Source organism: Podarcis tiliguerta (genome assembly GCF_965153285.1).
Source record: "Podarcis tiliguerta genome assembly, chromosome: 7".
NCBI lineage: Eukaryota > Metazoa > Chordata > Lepidosauria > Squamata > Lacertidae > Podarcis > Podarcis tiliguerta.
The window spans coordinates 25,025,307-25,050,327 of NC_139540.1; the positions used below are offsets into that span (position 1 = coordinate 25,025,307).

Sequence of the window (25,021 nt, forward strand, 5' to 3'; positions counted from 1 at the left end):
CCCTAATATGTTTATCCAAGTTTTGACCATTTAATTAAAGAGTTTCTATGGGCTTTGGAATGCAGGAGCAATGTTTTCCCCATTGCTTCATAGAAGCAAGCTATGTGGTGCTCTGTAGTATTAAAGCTGTGACATCAAACAAGGAAGCAGAACCAATTGCTCTGAGTACCAGACTTACAAGGCTAACAAAGACCCTCTGTGCCCCCACAAAGGACCTGAAATAGCTGACCTACCTGTTTGTTGAGAGATAGTTTTCCCTTCCCTTTTTCTGTCCCATTTGCACACCTGCAGCAAGACTTCATAACTGCAAGAGTTTTGGTATGATGGATATCTACAGTCTTCTGATATTATTACCATTTTGAGAAGAGATACTGAGGGTTTTAAAAAAACGCATTCCTTACAAATATGATGAAATCTCTAACAATGGGAGGATGTTTGGGAGAACCAGCGGCTGTGTTATCACAGGAGTGGCACCCAGAACGTGGGAGTAACTTCCCAATCTGTAAAAAGTGCCGCTGTTGTTTGCTCCCATAAGGAATCTTGACATTTGCAAAGCCAACTGCTTTTCATAAATCAGGACAGGTTCTGCAACTTTTCCCCAGCTGTAACTTAACAATTGCCAATGGCAGGCAGTTCAGCTGCATACCTTTAGGGTGGGAAAGCAGACTTGGGGGGAAAAGATGCTTTTTAAAAACATGGTCTGCTTGTAATATGCTCATTTTAAACATGCTGTTGAACTACTTGCTTGAGCAACTGCTGACACTTATTCAAGCACATACCAGACCATAAATAATACCTGTAAGTTAACACTAGCTGCCTTTTAGGTACCTTGAGCCATATTTAAAGGCCTTATTTCCCCCTCTCCTGTTTTATTTATGTCTCTATGATCTAGGTGCCTAACATCAGATATGTAAGACTGAAAGTGTCTTCTCTGCCCTTTACTAACTCCGTTCTGTGCTGTGCTGAGTTTTCCTGTGAAGTTCTGACCGCAGTGTAATACTCTTGAGTGCAACGTGAGGATGTGAGCACAATATGAGTTTGATGAAGCTCAGGAACGGGTTTTTACCTGAAAACAGTCCTTGCCCCTTATGTTTTCCCAATAGCTATATATTCCTGTGTCCCAGGCTGAGGCACGTAACAGAAATAATAAGTTGCAGATGACACATTAGTCTCAAAATGTTTGTTACTGAATTGGATATTTTCAGGAAGTAAAGAGAATTTCCTTAAAAATATGTTCCTAGGAGCCCTTCAATCCAACTTCCTGGGGAATGTAGCTGCAGTAAACAAGAAAGACCAGATGCTTCCTCAAATCCTCCAAACATCAAGGAGGATATGCAATCCCTCCCCAAATTGCATAATCACTGGAACTTGCTGGCTTTTCACATCACATCATAATGAGCCGGGAAGACTTAAGGTTAGGCAAAACTGCCAGGTTCTGGTCACTTAAGAGCAAGAGAGAAGGTGCTGGGGTCAAACCTGCTTTTATCTAGTAAAATGTCTACTCTGATAATAATATCCTGATCCCCAATGTATGGGGTTAGCTTAACTATACAGTAGTTAGTAGCATAGGAGAGACACATCCTTAGTTTGCGTCCCATAATCTGGTTCGATCCTTTATTGTCATTGTGAAATACGGAGGCAGGGGAGAGATGGGAAGGAGGAAGTTTAGAGATGTACCAGTGTGATGTATTATGAGATGAGTGATCACACAGAAAAAATGGTTACATAATTTAAGGGAAGCCTTGATGAGCAGGAGCAATGGCATCACGGGATATGATGTAACACCAGCCATCAACGGTTAAAAGTCCAGTTCTCTCTAAGGTGAGTTATGTCACTGAAGTATGCCATCTTGGGTGATGATACTGCTTGTCCCAGTTGGCGAAGGAAAAGCACGAGGCAAAGGCAATACAGACATATTCTTCTAGATTTCTGGGCGGCACGTATGCAGGTTTTAATTAATCTGTTGCAGCCTTCAACAACTTAGTGCCTTCCCAGCATGGTCAGCGAAGTTGGGAGTTATAGGACAAAACATCTGGAGGGCACCAGGTGTGTGGGATGCCTGGCTCTCTTAAGTCGTGGCAACTGTACCAGAGCTAGAATACAGATCTATATATTCCAGGATCCATGAGAGCACAAATTCTTTTTATATACAGTGGTACCTCAGGTTACCTACGCTTCAGGTTACATATGCTTCAGGTTACTGACTCAGCTAACCCAGAAATAGTACCTCGGGTTAAGAACTTTGCTTCAGGATGAGAACAGAAATTGTGCTACGGCGGTGTGAGGCCCCATTAGGAGGCCCCATTAGCTAAAGTGGTGCTTCAGGTTGAGAACAGTTTTAGGTCAAGAACGGAACTCTGGAACGGATTAAGTACTTAACCCAAGGTATCACTGTATATATAATTTTTTTATTTGATTTTCAAAAAATATAAGCATACATCAAAAAACAATTCAAGATCCAAATATCAAGATTGCTCTGAACCTCTTCACTTCCTCCCATCCCTTCCATGGGTCCTAATGATAATATTTACAACTGCATATCAACACTTGTCCAAATTTTTATCCTTCCACATTATCCATACTTTCCGTTACTTTACAAGTGTGGTTAAAATCCTGCTAATGTTTTAACCTGCTTACTGGTCTTGAAAGTAGATTGTGAATTTTCCCATTCTTTTTAAAAGTTTTTGTCCTCTTGATTTCTGAGCTTCCCAGCTAATTTTGCCATTTCGGCATAGTCCATCAACTTGGTTTGCCATTCTTCTCCGGTCGGGGTTATTTCTTGTTTCCATCTCTGGGCTAACAGCATCCGTGCGGCTGTTGCCGAATGTGAGCACAAATTCTTTTATGGATCTTTCCATAGGCAGCCCTGAGCTTGGTAGTATGTATTCCACAGTTCCTCAATCATGCCACTGCATAGGCATAGAATCTGGTTTTGAGCACACAATTCATTATTCTAAGGCTGTGTACATGTTTATAGCACAAAAATGTCATTTTTTTCTCAGTCCAGAATCATCCGTGCTTGTTCTCAATATACTGCTTTCAAGTTAGATTGAGTCTAGATCCTGCCTTCTACAAAAGGACTCAGATATTCCGGTACATGTCCAGTTCTCTAGTGCCTACTCTCTCCACACTGGCTGTATAAGCCATCCTTGACCAGGAGACCTTTTGCTAGAAGCAACAGCAGCTTTAAATGCTTATGTAAAAGTATGAGGAATTGGAAAAATCAAACACAGGGATTCTGTGGAATAAGTACTGGTGGTAAGAGAGAGAAAAACCATCAAGGATGCCTGTTATCTTGGCAAGCCATCATAATATGATCCATTCAAGCCCAGATCATTTTACACTAAGCAGAGAAATGTGATGGGCAGAAGGCAGTTCCTCTCCTGGTGACATAATAAGAGATGAATGTGTGCTGGCCTGGTTCTGCATACTGTATATGTCCTTGCTAAATTAAGCAGCATAAATAACTGCAAGGGCATTAATACTTTTTTTGGGAACAACTATAAACATGCTCTGGTGGCTTCAAAAGAGGAAACTAGATCTGAGTGCTTGGCATTGTGGGATTTGTGAAGGATCAATGGGTCAATGGGAGGAATCAAAGCCTCACAGAAACTTCTTCTTTTTTTAACCTACTTAGTTTTGAACTTCCTCTGTAATTCGTTTCTAGAAACAGTGAATGGTGCACAGAACATCTAGGCATCAACCGAAAACTGTTTTTCATGCACACAGCTGCATAAGGAAACATTTTACTGACAGAGCACACAGCTAGAAGCAATGTTTGTTTGTTTTTAATTTGTGTTTTATTGATTTTCAGTTACTAATGAATTTGATATATATATTTAAGCTGCCTTGAACACTATATAGTGGGCAGCAGGGGTAAAATAAATAAATAAATACATACATACATACATACATACATACATACCTTAGCAGCTCATTCTTGCTATAGGAAAAAAGCATAGCAAGCAGCACAGAGGAAAAAATACTAATACCCATTTTTAAAAATAAAAAACCCTTTCAATAATAAAATAGGTTAATGAGCCATGTGCTGCTTAAGAAAGAAATGGCATCAACTTGATCCGTAGCCTGTTAGCGGAATGTGTTTCCAAGGAAAACATACATGGCACTATCACTGTCAGTTTTTAGATGCCAGCCTAAGACATTTTTATTAATCCAGTCCTTTGGTAGTAAAGCTACCCTCTACTGTGGTGCTAATCTTTTAAGTGGGGTGGAGTAAGACTTGTCCTCCTTTGTGTATTTTTGGATGAGCATTTTAATTTAAATAGAGATATATTTCATGGTAGTGCTTACTTTCAAAGGGCACCCACGAGGCCCCTGATCCGCCTATTGACTGTTCTTTACCTTTAAAATGGGCAGTGACTTAGAGAGCATTTCAGATAGAGGCCTGTAAAGTAGGACACACAGTCACCCTAGCTGGCAATGACCAAGATGAGGCAGGACCATCAATCCACACACACCCTCCAACAGAGAGTCAAGAACTGATGACTGAATATGACAAGATTGATGCCTGCAGATGAGGAAGTGGCTGGCTGGTTCCAATGGATATGTTAAATCCAGCATCCTTTGCTACTGAAAGGGCATGGAACTGGCAATGATTTCATGCTCTCACTATCTAAACTGGAGCTGCCTGACACACAATCCCCAGGATTATTCCCTCTTTATGCCTGGAACTGAGCCCTCCAACAGAGGAACTCCTAATAGGGTGATTGGGGAAATAACAACAACATGAGTGGGTGCATTTGGGTGTTCTATTGACAGTTAATAATTTCCTTTCTTTCTGGCATGCCAGCAGGTGTATCTAGCAATTTGTCTGAACAAAAACTGTGGGTGGGGGACAAGGGTGTGATAGGTGCATACAAGCTCCACCCTGACATTTTTGTGCATGTTTTCCCACCATCTCAGTCAACAATTTTCCTTGTGTTGAGAGGGAGAAGCTTTGCAGGGAACTTTTACTCACCACATTTACTTAAATTTGAGCAGAAAGCCATGTGCAATCAGGAAGGGACTCCCTGCTTTATCAGGGTCCAAAGTCACGCAGAGGGCTGTACACATGCTCAAGTGACCTTGAGTAAAAGTTGCAGGCCTTCCACACTCAACACGGGGAAAGCTGTGAGATTAGAGAGTGGGACTACATGAGGGGTACAATGGGGGCAAACTTGAATAAAATATGGGGGGGCAGGTTAAGCTCTACCCTGCAGACGTGGTGCACGCAAACCATTTGAATGGCAATGCTCACCAAAATTGAGGGGTGGCTTCCTCAAATATTTTAGGGGGGGACCTCAGCCCCTAAGAGTTGGCTCCTATGATTGGGATGATTGTGGCCAGTGCTTCTGTCCACACTGCATTTCCCCATCCACAGATGCACATTAATGTTTTCGGGGCATCAGAAGCGGGAGACCCCCTGGCTTCTTCAGCAGCCTGCCTCTCCCAAACCCCACTCCTCCCCAGCCCCTGCTTCTGCCTCACAGTCTGAACTGTGCTCTGCTGCAGCCTCTTCCTGTTCACTTAACCCTGTCACCTTCTCCTTCCAATCTGTAACCACTCCTTGTTGTCCCACCACCAATCCCCTGGCTCTGAGCTTTCTTCTCCTGGGAGTTCCCTGAGGGCTTCTACAGCTGCTGCCTCCCACCGCTCCTTGGCATCCAACTAGTCCATGACGATGCCCTGGAGCAATGCTACACTGGGGCATTTTGGGTAATGGCAGATGGCCCTCAGTGCTGGTCCTTCTGTTGCATGCCACCAGTAATAAACCTGCCTTGGAGGGGAGAAGCTGATGTTCCCTTCCCACCTCGGGCTGGCCTTGACTTTTCCTTGAGATATGACCACCACCACCTGGTATCACTTAAACCACTCACAAGATATTCTGCCACAAGGCATGGTGGATGGTCTCCCTTGCTAAAAGCTATTAGCAGAGGGGAAAGTTCTTTTGAACGTTGTGAGAGAGTGGATCTGACTGACATATTGTGGGCAGCAAGTCAAATTAATGGTATTCGGCTAGTCATCAAACATTACTTTTTAAGACTATTAAATATCTATGCAATTACACAGAGAATCTAAAGGATAAAATTACTCACATCAAGACTACATAATGCAATGACTCTGAAATGCTACAGAGGAAACCTATGTTATTTATGCATGGCTATGAATATGATTCACTGATTTTGCTGAATATGTATGAGGTGGCTGCTATTTTTTACCATCCCTTTTTTTGTGCAATTATATAAGAGTCTCCCGATTTCACCTGAAGACAGTCTTTCATTATGGCTGCCTCCTTTGTTGCCTTTGGAATAGATAAGCGGCAGTTTCATACAGTAATATATTGTTCGGGCCGGGCACAAACAACAGTTTGATGCTTTATTCAGTTCCCCAGTCGTAAGATACAGACATCCTTCTTAAACGTCAGAAGGCAGAGAGGTGGGTCACTAGCAAAAATTTAGTAAAACTTGATGCTGATTGAGGTAGCCAAAGTGAACAAAGAAGGGGGGAAGGAAATGTATTTTTTTTTTAAAAATCAAGGTGTGGAGAAAGTAGAGATAGGTAACAGTATAGATAACTTGACAGAAAAAGAACTTTGCTCTATCCAGTCCAGGGGTCGGCACGGTTTACCTCGCTTGGGCCGGTTCATTCCAGCGCAGATCCCTCTGTGGGCCAGATTAGTCGTACACTCTGCTTCCGAAACTGGCTGACTAGATTTAAGGCTGACTAGATTTATTTTAGATTCTTTTTAACAGAATATGCCAATGGCAAAACCTGGAACTTTTTTCATGAGCTACCATTGTGCTATGGCAAGAATGGGGAGGATGTGACCCTCCAGATAATGTTGGACTCCCAACTCCCATCAGCCCTAGGGAGCATGGTCAATGGTCAGGAAAGATGGGAGCTGTAGACCAACGACATCTGGAGAGTCAAAGGTCTTGAGAGCCACTAGTCTTAAAGGGGGGATTAGACAATTTCATGGAGGATGGATCTATCAATTATTATTTGCCATGATGGTGATATGTAGCCTTCATCTTCTCTGGCAGTACTGTACACTAGTTGCTGGATAGTGTCTTTATGCCCTACCAGTGGACTGCTCAAGAGGCATCTGGTTGGCTATAAACAGAATGCTGGGCTCAGTGGAGATCTGATTTAGATCCTTTTACATTCTGGATACCATGATTGGACCAACGCATATTCAACGCATATGGCATCTGAAGAAGTGTGCATGCACACAAAAGCTCATACCAATAGCAAATTTATTTGGTCTCTAAGGTGCTACTGGAAATTTTTTTTTATTTTGTTTCACATATTCAAAGTGTTTCCTTATTTTTCTACTGAAACAACTGTTTATGGACAAGCTCCACCCAGGTCTACCAATTACAATTTCAATTTTCCTTTATTATTAAATTGTTGTTGTTGTTAACTAAATTTTTATACCACTCTTCATCAGAGGATCACGGGGCAGTTTACAATACAATTTCACAAAACATACAACATAGTACCAAATGAAAACAATACCCCTGCCACACACAGCACAGAAAACATAGTGAAATGTTACTTTAACTGTACACCTATATTTATCAACCTTTAGTCAATTATTTTTATTTGTTTAGTTGATTAAGTTATTTAAAACTATTTTTGTATACAAATAATGTATGCAATATTGACTTATGAGTATCTTCCTTTACTTTTTGACATGTATAATTTACCGTTGAATTATCAAAACGTAAGAACTGCAGGCGGGAACAAATGCAGGGGACCATAATAGACAATATATCAGATAATATATCACTAGAGAATACTGGGCATGGGCCCCCCACCTGCAGAGATAGAGGTTGAGAAAAGTGGTTGCATGGGGATTTAAAGTTTAGTCCTGTAAAATAAGGTTGAACTTTAAAATAATGGCAAAAGAACTTTTTTTGAGAGAGAACAGGTTAGTATATTAAAAGCTGCAATGTCAATCTGTCCCCCTTTCACCAGTCAAAAGAATAAATGCATCTAAGCAGCTGTAAGAAGTCAGTCTGATTATCTCCTGGGATGCAAACAGTTCTCTCAGTTACTGAGAGAAGCTAGATTATGCCCAGTTGCAACATAAAGGAAACCTACCTGGTTCTGCCTCCAGGTGTTCCTTGCTCACTGGTATTTTGAAAGTTTGAATCTGCCTTGTTTGAGTGAAAATGCCTTATGGCAAATTGCTGAAGGAGCAGCCACTGAAGAATGTCAAACATCAGTCATTGCTTTGTGATTGCAGGTTTGTGCATAATCAAACTATCAACTGCATGAGGGTTCTTCTTGTGCTGATTGACCTCTTTCCATCTGAATTCCTCCCAATAGCACAAAGGACCCTACACATCTTTCACCTGGGCAGCAGAAAATGTAATCACCAACCTCTGTTTGTCTTGATTGTTTACATCAGAGAGTTTTTCTTCCCCACTTGGACCTTTGGGAGGTGAGTAGCTGCAGCTGCCTTCAAGAACAAAGCAATCTTCTTTTTCATCTCCACCTAGATGGAATTAGAACACAGTCAGCCAGCATTGGAAAGGTGACATGAGCAATTAATTTATTGTTTGTTACTTAATGGTAGCAACATGTTCAGAATGACAACAAATGCGTAGCATCTTTGAATTACAAGCCACTGACGTTTCATTTCTGAACGGTAACGTATGATTAGGAAGCTGGGAAGTTGCGTTCTACTGAGTCAGAACATAGTCCATCTGGCTCAGTATCATCTACTGATAGACAACACACTCTAGGGTTTCAGGCAATGGTCTTTTCCATCTCTACATGGATATGGAGGGGTTATGCACTTTTTGCATGCAAAGCATGTGCTCTACCACTGAGATGTTGCCCCTCCCCCTAATACAACTAGACTTCAGGGATGCCCAATGTGATGCCCTCCAGCTGTGGTTGAAGCACAAAACAAACAAGATGATTTTAACAGGGAGAAATGTAAAGTATTGCACTTGGGCAAAAAAAATGAGAGGCACAAATACAAGATGGGTGACACCTGGCTTGAGAGCAGTACATGTGAAAAGGATCTAGGAGTCTTGGTTGACCACAAACTTGACATGAGCCAACAGTGTGACGTGGCAGCTAAAAAAGCCAATGCAATTCTGGGCTGCATCAATAGGAGTATAGCATCTAGATCAAGGGAAGTAATAGTGCCACTGTATTCTGCTCTGGTCAGACCTCACCTGGAGTACTGTGTCCAGTTCTGGGCACCACAGTTCAAGAAGGACACTGACAAACTGGAACGTGTCCAGAGGAGGGCAACCAAAATGGTCAAGGCCTGGAAACGATGCCTTATGAGGAATGGCTAAGGGAGCTGGGCATGTTTAGCCTGGAGAAGAGGAGGTTAAGGGGTGATATGATAGCCATGTTCAAATATATAAAAGGATGTCACACTGAGGAGGGAGAAAGGTTGTTTTCTGCTGCTCCAGAGATGCGGACACGGAGCAATGGATCCAAACTGCAAGAAAGAAGATTCCACCTAAACATTAGGAAGAACTTCCTGACAGTAAGAGCTGTTTGACAGTGGAATTTGCTGCCAAGGAGTGTGGTGGAGTCTCCTTCTTTGGAGGTCTTTAAGCAGAGGCTTGACAACCATATGTCAGGAGTGCTCTGATGGTGTTTCCTGCTTGGCAGGGGGTTGGACTCGATGGCCCTTGTGGTCTCTTCCAACTCTATGATTCTATGATTCTATGACATTTAGCCCGAGCCAGGAAGACTAATGATCAGGGATAACGGGAGTTGTAATCCAACATCTGGGGGCAGAAAATGTAGCTGGTACAGTGCTTTTTCTGCAAGGGAATATTCTTCTTAGGAAGGCTTTAACTATTGAATTTGATTGTTAAACACATGTGAGGCCAGTTGCAGGAGAGGGGAGATGACAACCTTAGTGAAGTGATTGTACTTGCTGCTTTTTTAAAACTAATTTTTTAAAAGTGTACATAAGAGAATGAAAGTCAACAATGCATGTCTTCTCCCCCACTCCCTGGGCTTCTGTTTACTCACAGAATGAATTAGGCGAATGTATTTTTTTATTTTATGCAAGTTTGTGTTTACAAAGTTTAAGAGCCAAGGTAACAGATAAATTATTGTGCGGAATGAGTGCTTCAATGCACACATCTAGAAACACCCGCAAAGCAAGTCTTTTTCATCTCTAAGCTTGTAACCTAAATACCACAAAAGCAACATACTGTGATTCATCATTATGAACTTGTTTATTGATTGCCGACTTTAAGGATTTATTATAATTCAGGTTGCTTAACAGATCATCAAGGGAAACATCTGAGAAGCACTAACTGGTTTTTTTAAAAAAGAAAAGAAGAAGCACTAACTGAGAGCCAGTGTGGTGTAGTGGTTAAGAGCGGTAGTCTTGTAATCTGGGGAACCGGGTTCGAGTCTCCACTCCTCCACATGCAGCTGCTGGGTGACCTTGGGCCAGTCACACTTCTCTGAAGTCTCTCAGCCCCACTCACCTCACAGAGCGTTTGTTGTGGGGGAGGAAGGGAAAGGAGAATGTTAGCCGCTTTGAGACTCCTGAAGGGGAGTGAAAGGCGGGGTATCAACTCCAAACTCTTCTTCTTCTTCTCTTCTATCTCAGCATGTGAAGGGGGGAAAACTGTAATGATAAAACATTAAAGAAAATAGGCATACATACCTATAAGGGCCTGACACAACAGAGAAAGGCTAAACACAATTTAGTATTAATGTCACACTGTGTGAATCTAAATGCCTACAGATGTTATCTTTCTATCTGCAGAGCCTTCCACTTTACAGAGGACAGTCCTCTATTTTGAAGAGCTGTCAGAGAACAGTCATCTCTTTGAAGAACTCCTTTATCTGAAGGGCTGGTCAGTCTAAGTCAAATTATTTATTTGCCTTTATATCCCACCTTTCCCCCTCCCCACAAGGAGTTCAAGATTGTGCGTATGGTTCTCCCCCTCCTCAATTAATCCCCACAACAGCCCTGTGAGGTAGATTAAGCCGAGAGCAAGTGACTGACCCAAGGTCACCCACTGAGACTCGTGGCTGAGTGGGGATTTGAACCCTGGGCTCCCAGGTCCTACTTCAATGTGAGCATGTGCATAGTCATACGTGACTCAAATGCACACGAGTGTGGAGCTGCCTGTTTACTTTAGAATATGTAAATCCGTCTCTCAGTTGATGCATATTTCATATTTTAGCAATGAGGGGCAATTAGATACCAGAGAAAGGGGTTCCAAAATGTACAAGGAGCCTCCACAGAGCCTCCTCCCCCACTCCAAACATTTTCCTTCCAACCTGCGAAAGGTGATGAAAACAGGGGTGGGTTGGGCAAGCGTTAGTATACTCAGTCCCACTTGCCTCCACCCCTTCACATGGTAATTTCTCCGTTGAAGTTAGGTTTAGTGGTAGGTTTTTTGTTTTTGTTTTTTAAAGGGGGGTAAAAAACTAAGTGATATACATACATCTGAAACCTGTAGGTTTATATAGTATTAAAAACAGTGTTTTATTTTCCTCTTTTGATTATATATCTAATTTCTCTCTCTCACACCAATATTTCACAAGCTGGATGTGAAAAATGGAGACATTTGTGGGAGATATACAGTCAAATCTAACAAGGCATATTCTTCCTAGTTAGAATGTGTAAGGGTTAAGACCACAGAGCCATATTGCTGATAAGCCAACTGAGACCACAGAAATGTACTGTAATTGGTGGAGAAGGCTCTGTGCGATGTCCTTTCCCCTCCTCTCCTGGGAGGGAAGAAGCAAAAATATTTCCTGTTCCTTCTCTATTTTTCTCTTCTTCACACCACGTAAGCAGACAGATACACAGACCTGATGGGTTGCAATATGTTCCAAGCAGGGTTGCCAACTGTTCTGTCAGCATCTGCTCTAGTGCCTTACTGCCTTTAACAGGAACCTGATGTGCCGACCTTGATTAGGTGGCAGTGCTTTAGTCCATGCCATGAAAAGCCCCCCAAGCTGTTGTTAAAGGCATGATGCCAAGCCAGACCAGGTTTGGCCCCATCCCAGTCAGTTGGCAACCCAGCGGGAGAGGAAACAATTCCTGCGCGCCTGTCCTGTGCCCTCACCATTCCCAATCTGCCAGCTCTGATTCTGCACAATCCTATTGATCTTACAAGGTTTGTGCAAGGATTCTGCACGAGGCTGTGCTGAAATGAAAGAGGGGCTTGGCAGGCTGCACCCAGTATTAACCTGCAAATTCAGGCACATGCAGGGACAAAACAAACAAGTACTGTATTTTTGTTTCTAGATGGTCTAATGAAGGTGTTTGCCAAGCCATGAAGCCAGTCCCTCCCTAAAATTTCTCAAGCGAAGCACCCAAACAGATGAATACCACTGAACACCCACATATTTGTTTAGTGGGGGAAATGTTAAAAACAAGTTCCTTATCATGGTGTGCTTGGATTCTGCACCTCTGTGATTGGAGAGTGCTTTATTATCACTTAGCAACCTTAAGTGCCTTGGCAAAGTTGATGTTTACAGTACAAATTGTTGCAAGCTTCTGTTTCATTTTGCATTCTGCCACATTCCTTTCCCTTTTTCTTCTCAGACTGTGATATTGTAGAATCACAAGGCAGGAAGAAGAACAGAATGTGATTTTCATTAGGGGTCACCCCCTTATTAAGCCATTATTCTGCACACAGGTAACTAACAGCTACCCTATACAATAACCTTGTTGCTCTCTATCCCTGCGTAATCCCAGAATTTAACATTTTATGAATAGGGGACAACAGAGAATATGTTTTTTAAAAAATTGAATGCAATATTGATCAGAGGCTCTAACTGCAGCCACACATAGACAGCTAGATAAATGATAACCAATCCATATATAACGTAACTTTAACATATATCTGAAAGTATTCTACCTATTATTGAATGATAAATAAACAAGACAGTTTAAAATATGCCCAATGTGCCTAACTCATAATACTAAATTGATTTTATGAATTCATCACACACTGCTTGAATTTAATCAGCTTTTGGTGGTGGTGGTGGTTGTTAATTCAAATTTTTTGTTTACTTGGTTTTGTGTTTGTGTCCTGAAGAGATGCCATTCCAATTACACCACCCCATGCCCCCTCCCATCGTTCTTGTCCTCTATTACATACTTCTCAAAAATAATCTGTACAGGCAGTGAGCTTGTCTGGTTGAGTCACTTTTGCTAATTCTGATAATGCAGGCTATGTTCTCAAAGGAGGGGGAAATTGTAAATCAATGCACTGCTGGATGGAAAGACAGTTTGTGCATACAGAAGACAAGAAATATCACCATGGAATTGAAAACTATGAATTATCTGGCAACAGAAATATAAATAAAATGGAGATGGAAGCTTGCAGAAGATTGCCATAAAGGGAATTGCAAACATGTCAGGGCACTCTTGAAGGCAAGACTTCACTAGAGCATATATGCAGGAAAAAATGTAAACATTCCCTCTAAATTTACAGTATTGAACAGAGCATTGAAACTTCTGACGACTGGACTCCAGGCCTATGTAAACAGATTGCCTCATCCTACTTCCCACATCTCTGAGACACTCCAAAGGCCATGGCAGGCTATGAAAAACAGGCTTGTCTTATTTTCCTCTCACACCATTAGTAGGGGCACCATGGGATAATTGCCCAGATTCTTCCAGAATGAACTAACAGAGAGCTGTGACCAACTCTGTGCATGGCTTGTAATCTATGCATAGATTATATGGACTTGCTGATATAGTCCCATTGACTATATCTGCAGGAACTGTTCCTTTTGTATTGTTATGAGTTTGAGGAGGGAGGGAGTAGGCTGCATGCAAGATCCTTCTAACATGGATCCAGAAAGTGTTAAAATATAAGCCACACCAGTTTCCTGTGCTGAGATGATAGCCTGGGTGATAGGCCATTAAAGTAAACAAAGGAAAGAGGCTGTGTGTGAGATAGCAAATGGGTGGGGCCCTTCTCCCAGCTTGTGGTTAGTTAGAAGGACAAAGCCTGATAGAGATGGGTATGCAGTGATGTGACCTAGAAGCAAAGCAGCAAGCAGACAGAGAACCATGCTGGATCTCTTCCTGAATCCAAGGTTGTGGCTATGGGAGAAACAAGATCCTTTTAGGGAGTTAGTGTTGTGAACCTCCCCCCAACCCCAATTGCAAGCTCAGGTTGAATAAATCATATATCATAAAGACACCACAGTCTCCGCTGTGCCTCATTTCCAAAGGGAAACATGAACCCTGAGTAAGTCCCTGGAACCCATGGAATCAGAGATTGGGGTGGTGTGGAACAGTAAGTTATATAGGAAGACAGATGGGCCCTTCACTGGCTATCGCTATGGCATGTCTACTTTCCTTTGATCCAAAAGTTGTAGCAACAAAGAGTCAAAAGGGAGAGGACATTCTCCCCAAATTATGGAATTCCCTCCCCATAGAGATGCATCTGGCTTCTTCACTATGCAGCTTTTGGCAAATCCTCAAGATGCACCTCTTTCCTTGGCCTTTAACACCTGAGATGAGTGATTGCAAGGCTCACCCTATTCCTGTGACTGAAATCTGCTGTTTTTAATTTCAATTTGTTGTAACTTACTCTGGAAACTCGGTTGGCAATAAATATCATCACCATAATCCTGATGTGATAGACAGTCACATCTGCCTATATCACTGAGTTGTATAATGTATTGAAGTTAGGAACACGGCAGGTATTACAGAGCCACAAGCAAGCTCATTTTGGGGACTGGTCCAACTATGGCACCCATTCCAAGCAGGATGGAAACTTGTTCTCAGTATTTGTTTCTTGGAAAGTGATATGAGAGACAAATAGGGCTTCACACATGCTCTTCCCCCTCCACATCTACTTATGGCTGTAGATACCTCCCACTTTTTCAGGCAACTTCATGAATATACCCTGGATAAGTGTTTACTCAAAACATGCAATTGGAAATCCACCCCCTTTTTTTAACCATACATTTGAATATTAATGGAGCTGCTGTTGTAACCCAACCCATCTTAGGTCAGCCTGCAACCCAATAGTTGGTCCCAATCTATCTGTTGAAGCAACATATTGCATGTGAAAACTCATGTCCTAAGAGTCAGCTGCAGCATGAATTTATCCATGTTTACTCAGAGGTTACACCATTGTCTTACTTCCTAGAAAATGTACTTAGATCTGCAACCCTAGTTTTAAACTCATTTTCCAAAGCAATCTCCATTTTCGCAAATAAAAGGTCGTCTTATCTGGTCTTTATCATTAAAAGCTGCAGACCTATGGAGACCTAACCCAGAAGTGGGTTTCACTGAGTTCAGTCTGATTTGTTTCAGAGTAAACATGTATAAGATCTTGCTGCATGAACACTGTGCATGCAATGACCCTGCTGCATAGGAAATCTCTTACTTGTCATATTTCCATATATATATATATATATATATATATATATATATATATATATCGATTGCATTGTCTTTGGAAGACCTTTGGAACCTGCATATTTTCAATGATGCCTAGTCACTTTTTTTTTTGTTAAGAAGCACAGTAGCTCAATCAACCATTAATTCTGTACTACTTTGTTTTGAAAAGAATCAAAGTAACTGTCTGTAACTATTTCATTTTGCTCTAGATATTTAGCCATGATAATGCAAAGAAAGTTGTTTCAGTTTAAAAAATATTTTACCCATTCCAACTTTTCCCTGTTGCTGATAGCCTATCACAGCAAGAAGGGCTACTTGCACTCTAGAATGCAGAGCAGAGAAGTTGGGATGTCCTCACACAGAAAGTATTCAACAAGCCTGAAAAGTATAAGATTATATCCTGGACAACTGAGAAGAATATTTCAGTTCTATCCAGGTCTACCAACAATCACTTATGGTCAACCACAAGTACTCTGTTAAGGACTGCAAGAAGCATTTTGACCCAGCCAATATCCTCCTTGCAAACAGGAGGGGAAATTGCTGCTACAATCATTTGTTTCCTGAGGTTTCTCTCCTCCTTCCTAGGTCTGACAGTACATTAATCAGAAACCACCAGCCTCATTCAGTTATATTTTTTTTAAATTCAAGAATTTATATCATGCCCTTTAATTCATAAGCATTTACTCTGGGTGGCTTCCAATAATGATAAATATCACCATGATCTCATAATAAAACAGTCATATAAAACACACAAGTATAAAATAGAAACATGGCCCACAAACAGTAAAAAATAACAAAGTTTGCCACATAAAAACATGATCAGTCTGATAAAAGACAAAAGCAGCCCAGAACAGAAAAGTCTTGATAAGGAAGGCCTAAACCACATGCAGCAAATTACACGGCTTAAGCACCATGTCATTTGATCTAGGTTGAGTACACACCATAAATTTAAAGCACATGCCACCCCCGAACCGAAGACTTATGGGAGCTGCAAGGGTGCTGGAAATTGTAGCTCTGAGAGGGGAAACTACAGTTCCCAGGATTATTGTGGGGCGGGAGGGGTTGTCATGTGCTTTAAAATTATGGGGATACCTCGCAGAGCTACAATCCCCAGCACCCTTAGTGAACTAGTTTCAGGATTCTTCGTGTGATGGGTGGGATATGAATCAAATGTGCTTTACGTACACTGTACTCCGCATTCCCCACCCCGAAAAAGCATGCCTTGTGCTGGATTAGGAAGGGCTACAGCAGAACTGTAGAGTTGGAAGGGACACCAAGCGAGACCAGGGCGCTGGGCGAGCGCGGCCACTGAGGCATCTCACCCAACGGCCTCCCGCGTTAAACTCCACACAGCGCGTTTCCCCCAACCCCGGGGCCGCCGCAGGTCTCGAGCGCGTGGCCGGCTCTGCGCGTGCGCGTACGCGCGCCGCCTGGTTTGTTGCCATGTCGAGCTGTGACCTCACTGACTCCGCGGCGGTCACGCCAGCCCCGCCGCCTCCCTGCCTCCATACTGTACAGGCCGGCGTTTGAAAAAGCGGGCGAGTCCACCTGAGCGCACTCAGTACAGGGGTGTGTCGGGGGGGGTAAAAAAACCACACGCTCCCGCTCACTGACACCTTCGTGCCTGCCCTTGCCGCGACTAGCCTGGCCCCCACCCCGTGCCGTCCGGGCTGCGAAGCGACGGCCGCCGAGGTGGGCAAACAGGGCCGGAGCTTCCCCCCCTCGCTTCTGTAGCAGTTGGACGCGCCCGCGGCCGCGTCACCCATTGTTTACAAACCAACCGCAGCAGCAACAACAGCGTTTTGAGAGCGAGCGAGCGGAGAGGGCGCCTCATTGGTAGCTGCGGAACGAGCAGCGGAGGCGGCGGCGGCAGCAGCGTGCGCGCCAAGCGGAGGAAAGGAAAGCGGAGCCGGCTGCTGCCATGCCTTGCCGGCGAGCGGGCGCAGAGCGCTTCCTGCTGCTGGAGCACGCCGTGTCGCTGCCGGGCGGCGCCGTCGGGGCGAGCAGCGGCTCCAAGGAAGTGGACGCGCTGGTGGCCAAGCTGGGCGAGGTGCTGCAGCTGAGCGCCCAGCGCCGCGCGCCGCCGGCCCCTCGCCTGCCCCCCAAGCGCCAGGGCCGCGACCGGGCGGCCCCCTACTCGTCCCCGAGGGGGCTCGGCTTCTTAGCCTCGCTGCACCACCACCACCCCCGGCCGCCCCACGCGCTGTCCCCGGCGTCGCTGCTGCTGCTGCCTCCGTCCCCGCCCAGCGCCGCCGACCGCGAGAGCAGCCCTCGGGTGGCCAAGCAGCTGTGCGGACGGGGCTGGCTACGGAGCGCCGGGAAGAAGCAGCGCCAGCAGCACTCTCGGCTGTCGGCGGGCGACGAGGACGACGACGAGGAGGACGACGACCCGCACCGCCTCCTCCAAGAACTCATCCTGTCCGGCAACCTCATCAAAGAAGCCGTCCGGCGGCTGCAGCTGGCGGCCACGGCGCCCTCGACGGCGCCGGCCGAGGCCTCCTCCGCCACCGCATCCCCCGGCTCGGCTTCGTCCACCGGCAGCTGCTGCTGCCACAGCAGCAGCGGAGAAGGAGACTCGGCGGCGGCCTCGGCGTACGGCGTCTCCGCTTTGCAGCCTCGGCCCTGACGCCCCCACCCTGCCCGTCCGGGATGCAGCCGTGCCCTCCCGATCGCCGACAGACTATGGAAAGAGGCTTTGCACCTTTTTCCTCTCCGCTACACACAGTTAGGGATTTATGGCGGGGGGGGGGGGAGGCCAAACGCGACGGCGACGAGGTGCGACTGCAAATCCCCAGACGCGGATTATCGAGGCAGCGCCGTATATACTTGAAGCAGACTTGTCTATTTGCTACGAGACACTGAACGATATTCTTTGTAGCTCTTCGTTATGGACGGAGCCACGGCTGCTACTGACTCATTATTCTCTCTTTATTAAGAAAATTGTGGTGCTATGCAGCCCTGGACGGTTGCCCTCGCAGCCTTTCCCGTCGACCAGCCACGATGACCCGAATCTGCCTCCTGCGCCAGGATTTGTGCTTTCCGTCTGAACGCTAGAGCCCCACCGCCGCAGTAGCCTGCTCTTTTTTGGAGGGGGGGGGGGCGAGCAAAAAAAAGGGACCATCCCGCATGGCATTATTTAGTGTGGAATCATTTTTACGCACACGCCGGTGTGTTGCTTGATGGGGGGGGGGCGGGCGAGGGGTGCTGCACAGTAAAGGCATGTCAGATGTTTTCTATTGGAAAGGGAGGGTGGAGCCAGTACACTATTGAATGCAAATATGAATTGGTTTGAAGAGCTGCGCCCCCCACCTATTTCTGCCAAGGTCACCCCTTTCTGCCTTTCCCGTCCAGGCTCTGTTTGTTCATGTTGCGTTCCCCAGGCAGTTGGAGATCGTAATCCTATCCGAGCTTGTTTTGACTGGGCTGTGGGCGAACCCTGTGTGTTTTGTAACGGCTGGGAGTCTCCTGAGGACGCACACGTTGCCATCCGAGTTGTTGTGCTTTTCTCTCCCCCCCCCTTTTTTTCCTCTCTCTAAAAGCTCCTCCTCTCCTTACAAACAGGATTCTGAGAAAGGAGGTCATGTTACAGCCGTCTTTCTAAGAAATCTCTCCCCCCCCCCCCCGCCAGTCATAAGCAAATCTCTGGGGCTCTGCCCAGCCAAGGGTATTTGGTTTGCCTCTTTTACACCGTCTATGATCCCCAAATTTCCCTTGTGAGTCAATCCTCGTACAAAAAAGAGAGAAAAGAAACGTTGCCTCTTGTTTTGGATTGTCTCAACTGGAACCATTTGCATTATGTGTAAATTCTCTTTTTGGAGACTCTCGGGGTTTTCACCATTTTTATCTTTTACATAAATCTGTTTTGCGGCTGTATGTAGCCGTTTAAAAATGTGAATATTCATGCTAGAAAGTGGTTGGCTAACATGCAGTGAGAGGCTGAGGGTGAAGAGGCACATTGTTCACAGAAGGTAGCTAAAAAATGAGCTTTTTAAAATTAAAAGCAAAAAAATAAAAATGAATAAATACACACAGAACCTCAATGGCTCAATCAGCAGAAGCGGCTGTTGACAAAATATAAATATATATATACACTTCGTAACGGAGTGTTGGAGTTGTGTTCCTGGTTTTCAGGACTTGTCTTTATTATGTCTGTATTGAATAAACGTGGTAGACTTTTATATGAAAAAGAAATTCTGTGTTCTGTCGTCTTTGCACTAGAGTGGTTTAGTGTTCCCACTTGCTGTATATATGATCAATTGTTTCCTCTTCTGTGAAGCCTTCACGAGGTGGGTGAGGGAGTATGGGGGTTGGGACTAAACCTGGGCTGTGCGATGCAAAGAGCTGGTTACAAAAGTCTCTGAATGCAACTCAGTCCCTTTGTTTGCCAGCAACATTCTTCCAGGCTCGGAAATCCTCTTGTGCATTTTGTAGTTTTGTTCTTGGAATGTGTACATTCTAGTTTATTTGATGCAACCACTGAAAATTTAGAATACTATAAAGGGTGTGTGTGTTTGCAACCCCTTATTCTCACCCCATCTCCCTCCCCTGCCCACTTTTGTGGTAAGAACAGAAAGGATGATGTAGCTCTCATTGCAGCAGTTTTTTTTCTTGATTAATATTGAGATGCAGGAATCTTGGATCCAATCCAGGTCCACTGCCATCAGGAGGAGGCTGCTCATTCATGTTAGTGAGATACGAATGGCCTTCCCTAGATGCCAATTAAACCAAATGTCCTCGGAACACTTCTCACATTAAGACATTTGTCCTGGATTACTCGGCATCAAGGTACAAATGAACTAAAGCATGCTATTCCACCTCTTGCCTCTGTGTCACAATTGCAAACAAAATCTGCTTCTTTGTAGTAGATGGTGATTGTGTCGAGAAGAAAATGGAAGGCAATAAAGCTATGAAAATGTACTTGCCTCATGCTCTAATGCTTTGCAATAGAAGAAGGGCTATGTTAAGATTACTACTTCTTAGAGTTTTAGAAAAGAAAATGGAAGCAATGACAGGAATAGCTTACTTGCTGCTAGAACTATCTGTGCACACAAATGATTGGTAGATGCTGCAAGAATGTGATAGCCCTTCCCTTTGCAGAAGATGAGGAAGAGAAGATGATTGGCTCCTACCCAACAAACGAGTAATAATTATACAAAAAGTCATATGTAATGGCTGCTACTACTAAATAAATAGAGTGTTAAACATAGGACACATGTATATTTACCTCGCTATTTTTTGCCTTTTTTTTTAGCCAGCCAGGTAGTAAATTTAGTAGTCTGAAGCCATAACTTATTTCCTTCTGGCCTTAATGATACTAAAATTCCAGTAGCAAATGTGGATTTCATGGTTCAACAGGATTGCCAGGCCTTTACCACTACAATTCTGGACAAATCTGACTTTGATGGGTACCTTGTCAATATGGTCTCATCTGAAGGTAAATGGGTAAAATGAATAAATGCATCCTTGTGTAATTTACTTTCTCTTTACAAAAGGTGCCAGCAAATGCTTTTTTTTTTAAAGGACTGGCAAAGCTTGAAAAGATGTTCAGTTAAGTTTGAATTGCAAAACATAACCTACGTGTGTGGGGGGGGGATTCTGCTTCAGCGCACTTGGGGTGGCTCTTCTTTAAACCCACCTACAAATTCTGCATTATAAGGAAATGTTGCACCTTGGTATGGTAAAGGAATTAGTTGCATAGACCAGGGGTCAAACTAAACATGATGGTCAGATGGATGTGAACACAGATTTAATTGCAAACACCAATTTGGTGTGCTCAAATCACACCAGAATTGGAGAGTAAGAGTCTATTGTAGTACCAAGAAGTAAGGAGTGTAGACCACTTCACTTTGCTGCACCTTCCCCCTACCCCCAGTGTGTTTCTTCCAACCAAGCACGTTTTCAATATTAGGGTCCTGTGCCCCTCTTTCTCTTTTGCATAGGCTCCCACCCCTTTTTCGACAATGAATGGAATCACGGAACCTACATGACTTGGGCAGATTAGTGTTTAAATACTTAAATCTGTTGCAGTCCCATCTAGCTCAGCACTTACGTAACTCATTTTGTCATTGCTTCATATAAAGCAGATGTTTGAAATTGTATCACTGAGTAATTATGTATTCCTTACATGTGCTCTAGGCAAATTGATCTTGAAATAGAGTTTCATAACTCTTTACGCTAATGGACAAGTTTGGTTCACAACTGCTGTTTGGGGCGAATGTGGAAGGGAAGCTGTTGCAATACACAGCATCTATTGAACAAGCTTTTGTGGTAAAAGCCTTTTTTGTTTGTTTGTTTGTTTGTTTCCTGCTTGTATTCTGTATAGCATGGGTGGGGAACCTTCAGCCATAGGGGGCTGCATTTAGCCCCCACCCCTGCTCTACAGCAACATGAGAGTAAATGTTATTCAGTGATTGTTCAAGCCAAGAATAGCAAAGGTAAAACAAACAGAAAGCTTAGGTGTTTCCAAAATCAACACTGTCATGTAGCAAGCTTATTTCCCTCCCACCCCTGTATAGTGAAGCTTTTCAAAATTTGAAAATCTAAGCTTAATTCAGTCACTTGTCCTTCCCAATTCCCAGAAACCTTCTGTCTTTTTAATATCTCTTTATGCATCTGCCATGTCCCTTTTATTATGGCAACATTTTCTCACTAAAGGAATATATAGGTATGTGAGAAGCACAGATCTCTTCATCAGATAAAATAAAAATGTGGATGTTCACTGCACATTAAGAATAATTTATTAAAATGTAAAGATTTTGTATTCTTCAGATACAAAGAAGCCTAGCTGCAAAAGGGATAGACAAATACTTGCTTTCGTAACCAGTCCTCTGTGTCACTGAGAATTATATGCCTTTCAATTTAAGCCTTATTTTTTAAAAATTCTTTCTAAATTGAGCTATAAGCCCAAGCACACAAGTAAATAGGGAGTTAACCCCATAGGCACAATGATACTTGCTTCTAAGCAAACGTGCATAGGTTTGTCCTGTTCATTTTGCAAATTGCAACCTTGTTTACTAATTTAAATAGCATGTTGGCTGGCTCAGGGTGACGTGGCCTTTCCCAAGAGTTACAAAAACAGGCAAAAAAAAAAAAAGTTGGGAAAAAGGAAGAACTAGTGTAGCGGATCAATTCTTCATTCTAAAATAGGTAAAAGGTAAAGGTAAAGAACCCCTGGACAGTTAAGTCCAGTCAAAGGCCACTATGGGGTGTGGCACTCATTTCGCTTTCAGGCCAAGGGAGCTGGTGTTTGTCCACAGGCAGACAGCATGACTAAACCGCTTCTGCCACAATGGGACACCATGACGAGTGCCAGAGCGCATGGAAACGCCGTTTACCTTCCTGTTACAGCAATACCTATTTATCTACTTGCATAAATAGTTTCAGCGGAGCGACTGACCTACGCACCAGAGCCAGGAGTCTATCAAGCCCAACATAGGTAAAGGTAAAGGGACCCCTGACCATTAGGTCCAGGCGTGACCAACTCTGGGGTTGCGGCGCTCATCTCGCTTTATTGGCTGAGGGAGCTGGCGTACAGCTTCCGGGTCATGTGGCCAATAAAGCCACTAATGACTAAGCCGCTTCTGGTGAACCAGAGCAGTGCACGGAAACGCCGCTTACCTTCCCCCCGGAGCGGTACCTATTTATCTACTTGCACTTTGACATGCTTTGAACTGCTAGGTTGGCAGCAGCTGGGACCGAGCAATGGGAGCTCACCCCATCACGGGGATTCGAACCGCCAACCTTCTGATCGGCAAGTCCTAGGCTCTGTGGTTTAACCCACAGCGCCACCTGCGTCGCTGCTCAAGCCCAACATACTGTTTCGCAAAGGGGTCAACTAGATTCTTCTGCAAAGCCCACAGGCAGGCCAGGAAGGCAGCTTGTATTTTATTTGCTGGGCTACTTGGATTAGTCTATTTAATATTTGTACACTACTTATCAATTAAAATGATAGCCAAATCAATTTACAATAAATAAAATTCAGAATAACAGGGTAATAGCTGGGACCCTGAGTTTATGCCCTTTGGAAGGAATGTTGCCCAAGCAGAGGTTTGCTCACAGAATGCTCCCACCAGCAGAAGGAGAAGGTAACTTTATCTAAGTCTCCTTCTCCCCCTGCATCCCTTTCTTGCCCCTGAATATCTGCTTTAAGAGGTGAAGAAGCTTCTAAAACAGTGCCTGTTTCCCCTTGTGCCTCTCTCCCCTTTTGCTTGAGATCCAAGTCATAGGCAGAAACCTATGAATTCAAAAATTAAAATATCAATGCAACCATGTTGTAAAATGCCTTGAGGTCTGCAAACCAACATATAAATGATTTTATAAATAAATAAATAAATGCACACTGCCTGCAAGAATTAAAGCGATGAGAGGCAACAGTATTAACACTTTATTAACACATATAGCAGGTCACTGATTTAGAAGCTGGCTTGATTTTTAAAAGTCTTTACTATCCACCATAAGAAGGGGATTAGGGGAACGTGAGTGAATTTCTGCTGGGAAGGAATTCCACAATCAGTGCATCACCAGCACCAAGACCCTGTCTCTTGTATTGCTATGCCTGACATCCCATATGGGAAGGACAGAGAGCAGGATGAAACAAATGAAATAGTATTATAAATGAAACAGTGAGATCCTTCTCAGAAAATGCTAACAATTGTTATTGTTTAACACATACAAGTCACTCTGATATCAACAGGCTTACATGTTCCTTACTTGGTGCTGGATTTTGAAAAATGTATGTGGTTTCTTATGTATTAAATTTATTTGGGCTTCTATGAGTCAGACTGAAATAACTGATAGAGAAACCAGTTTAGCTGTTAAAGCATTACTCAGTGGACCATTTAGAACTGTAGGCATCATCAAAGCTGGGAGAGAAATCAAGAAAGAAAGAAAGAGCCCTGCTGGATCAGGCCAAAGCTCTACTTAGAATGACCAATTACTACTTCCCACAATAGCCAATAGTTTATTGTTTATTGTGGCCTCTCTGTTATATCCCAGCTTTGTCATTGGGCAGCATATAAATATTGTTAGTAAACAAACACCTGAAGAAAACACCTTACATCTTGAATATCTTGCTTGATGACTAGGGTTTTGTTTTTTAATTAAAGTAATTAATTCAAGGGTGTATATCACTAACCGCAGAAGTTTAGCAACTGTGATTAGATGGTGCCCATACAGAAAAGTGTTTTGAATGCAAAACTGCTTGAGAGCCTTCGGACTGTTAGTGCGAACAGGAGAAGCAAAAGCAGTGGCGCAGCGTGGGTTGTCAGCACCCGGGGCAAGGCAAGTAATTTGCGCCACCTAACCCGTGGATTTGCGCCCCCTAACCTGTGGATTTGTGCCCCCTAACCCTAACCCCCAGATGTTGCGCCCGGTGTGGCTGGCCCCCCCTGCACCCCCCACGCTACGCCACTGAGCAAAAGATGAAGCTTTGCTCTTTCTTCAGGAGGTTGAAATCCACACAAGGCTTCAGTATATTTTGCCAGTTATCTCTCCTAACCTTCCCTCCCTTTCTCTTCCTGAGTCATTTTTGAATGAGGCAAGGAGTTAACATTTTTGGCATCGCAGCAGCCTTCCCTCTGAAGTGTGACAGCTATTGGTCTATACGATGCAATGCCGCAGTTTTTCCTTTCTGCAAGA

The 25,021-nt window shown here is 43.8% G+C and overlaps 2 protein-coding genes across 4 annotated transcripts in view; one reads left to right on the forward strand and one right to left on the reverse strand.

Annotated features, from left to right (window-relative positions):
* The window catches only part of DPY19L4 (dpy-19 like 4), a 65,982-nt gene extending 55,381 nt beyond the window's left edge, over positions 1–10,601 (reverse strand). The window contains exons 1-2 of one of the 3 annotated variants that reach the window (XM_083451055.1): positions 10,482–10,601; positions 8,107–8,503 (exon numbers count right to left, since the gene is read on the reverse strand). Coding sequence is in view for 1 of the 3 variants with exons in the window: in XM_083451053.1 (XP_083307179.1) it covers positions 234–357 (124 nt within the window). In the remaining 2 variants the exon portion in view is untranslated. Of the gene's footprint in view, positions 1–233; positions 373–8,106; positions 8,591–10,481 lie in introns of those variants that run through there. The other 2 variants (XM_083451056.1, XM_083451053.1) reach the window with 2 other exon arrangements.
* Positions 10,602–16,875: 6,274 nt separating this feature from the next.
* On the forward strand, positions 16,876–19,576 carry LOC310682486 (GSK-3-binding protein-like). Its single transcript, XM_083451426.1, has one exon. The coding sequence runs from the start codon at positions 17,307–17,309 to the stop codon at positions 18,009–18,011; it is 705 nt and encodes a 234-aa protein (XP_083307552.1). The 5' UTR covers positions 16,876–17,306; the 3' UTR covers positions 18,012–19,576.
* Positions 19,577–25,021: the final 5,445 nt, after the last annotated feature.

Bases quoted from the DNA above. Each gene is read 5' to 3' on its own strand.
- LOC310682486 (XM_083451426.1), top strand. From the start codon at position 17,307: ATGCCTTGCCGGCGAGCGGGCGCAGAGCGCTTCCTGCTGCTGGAGCAC.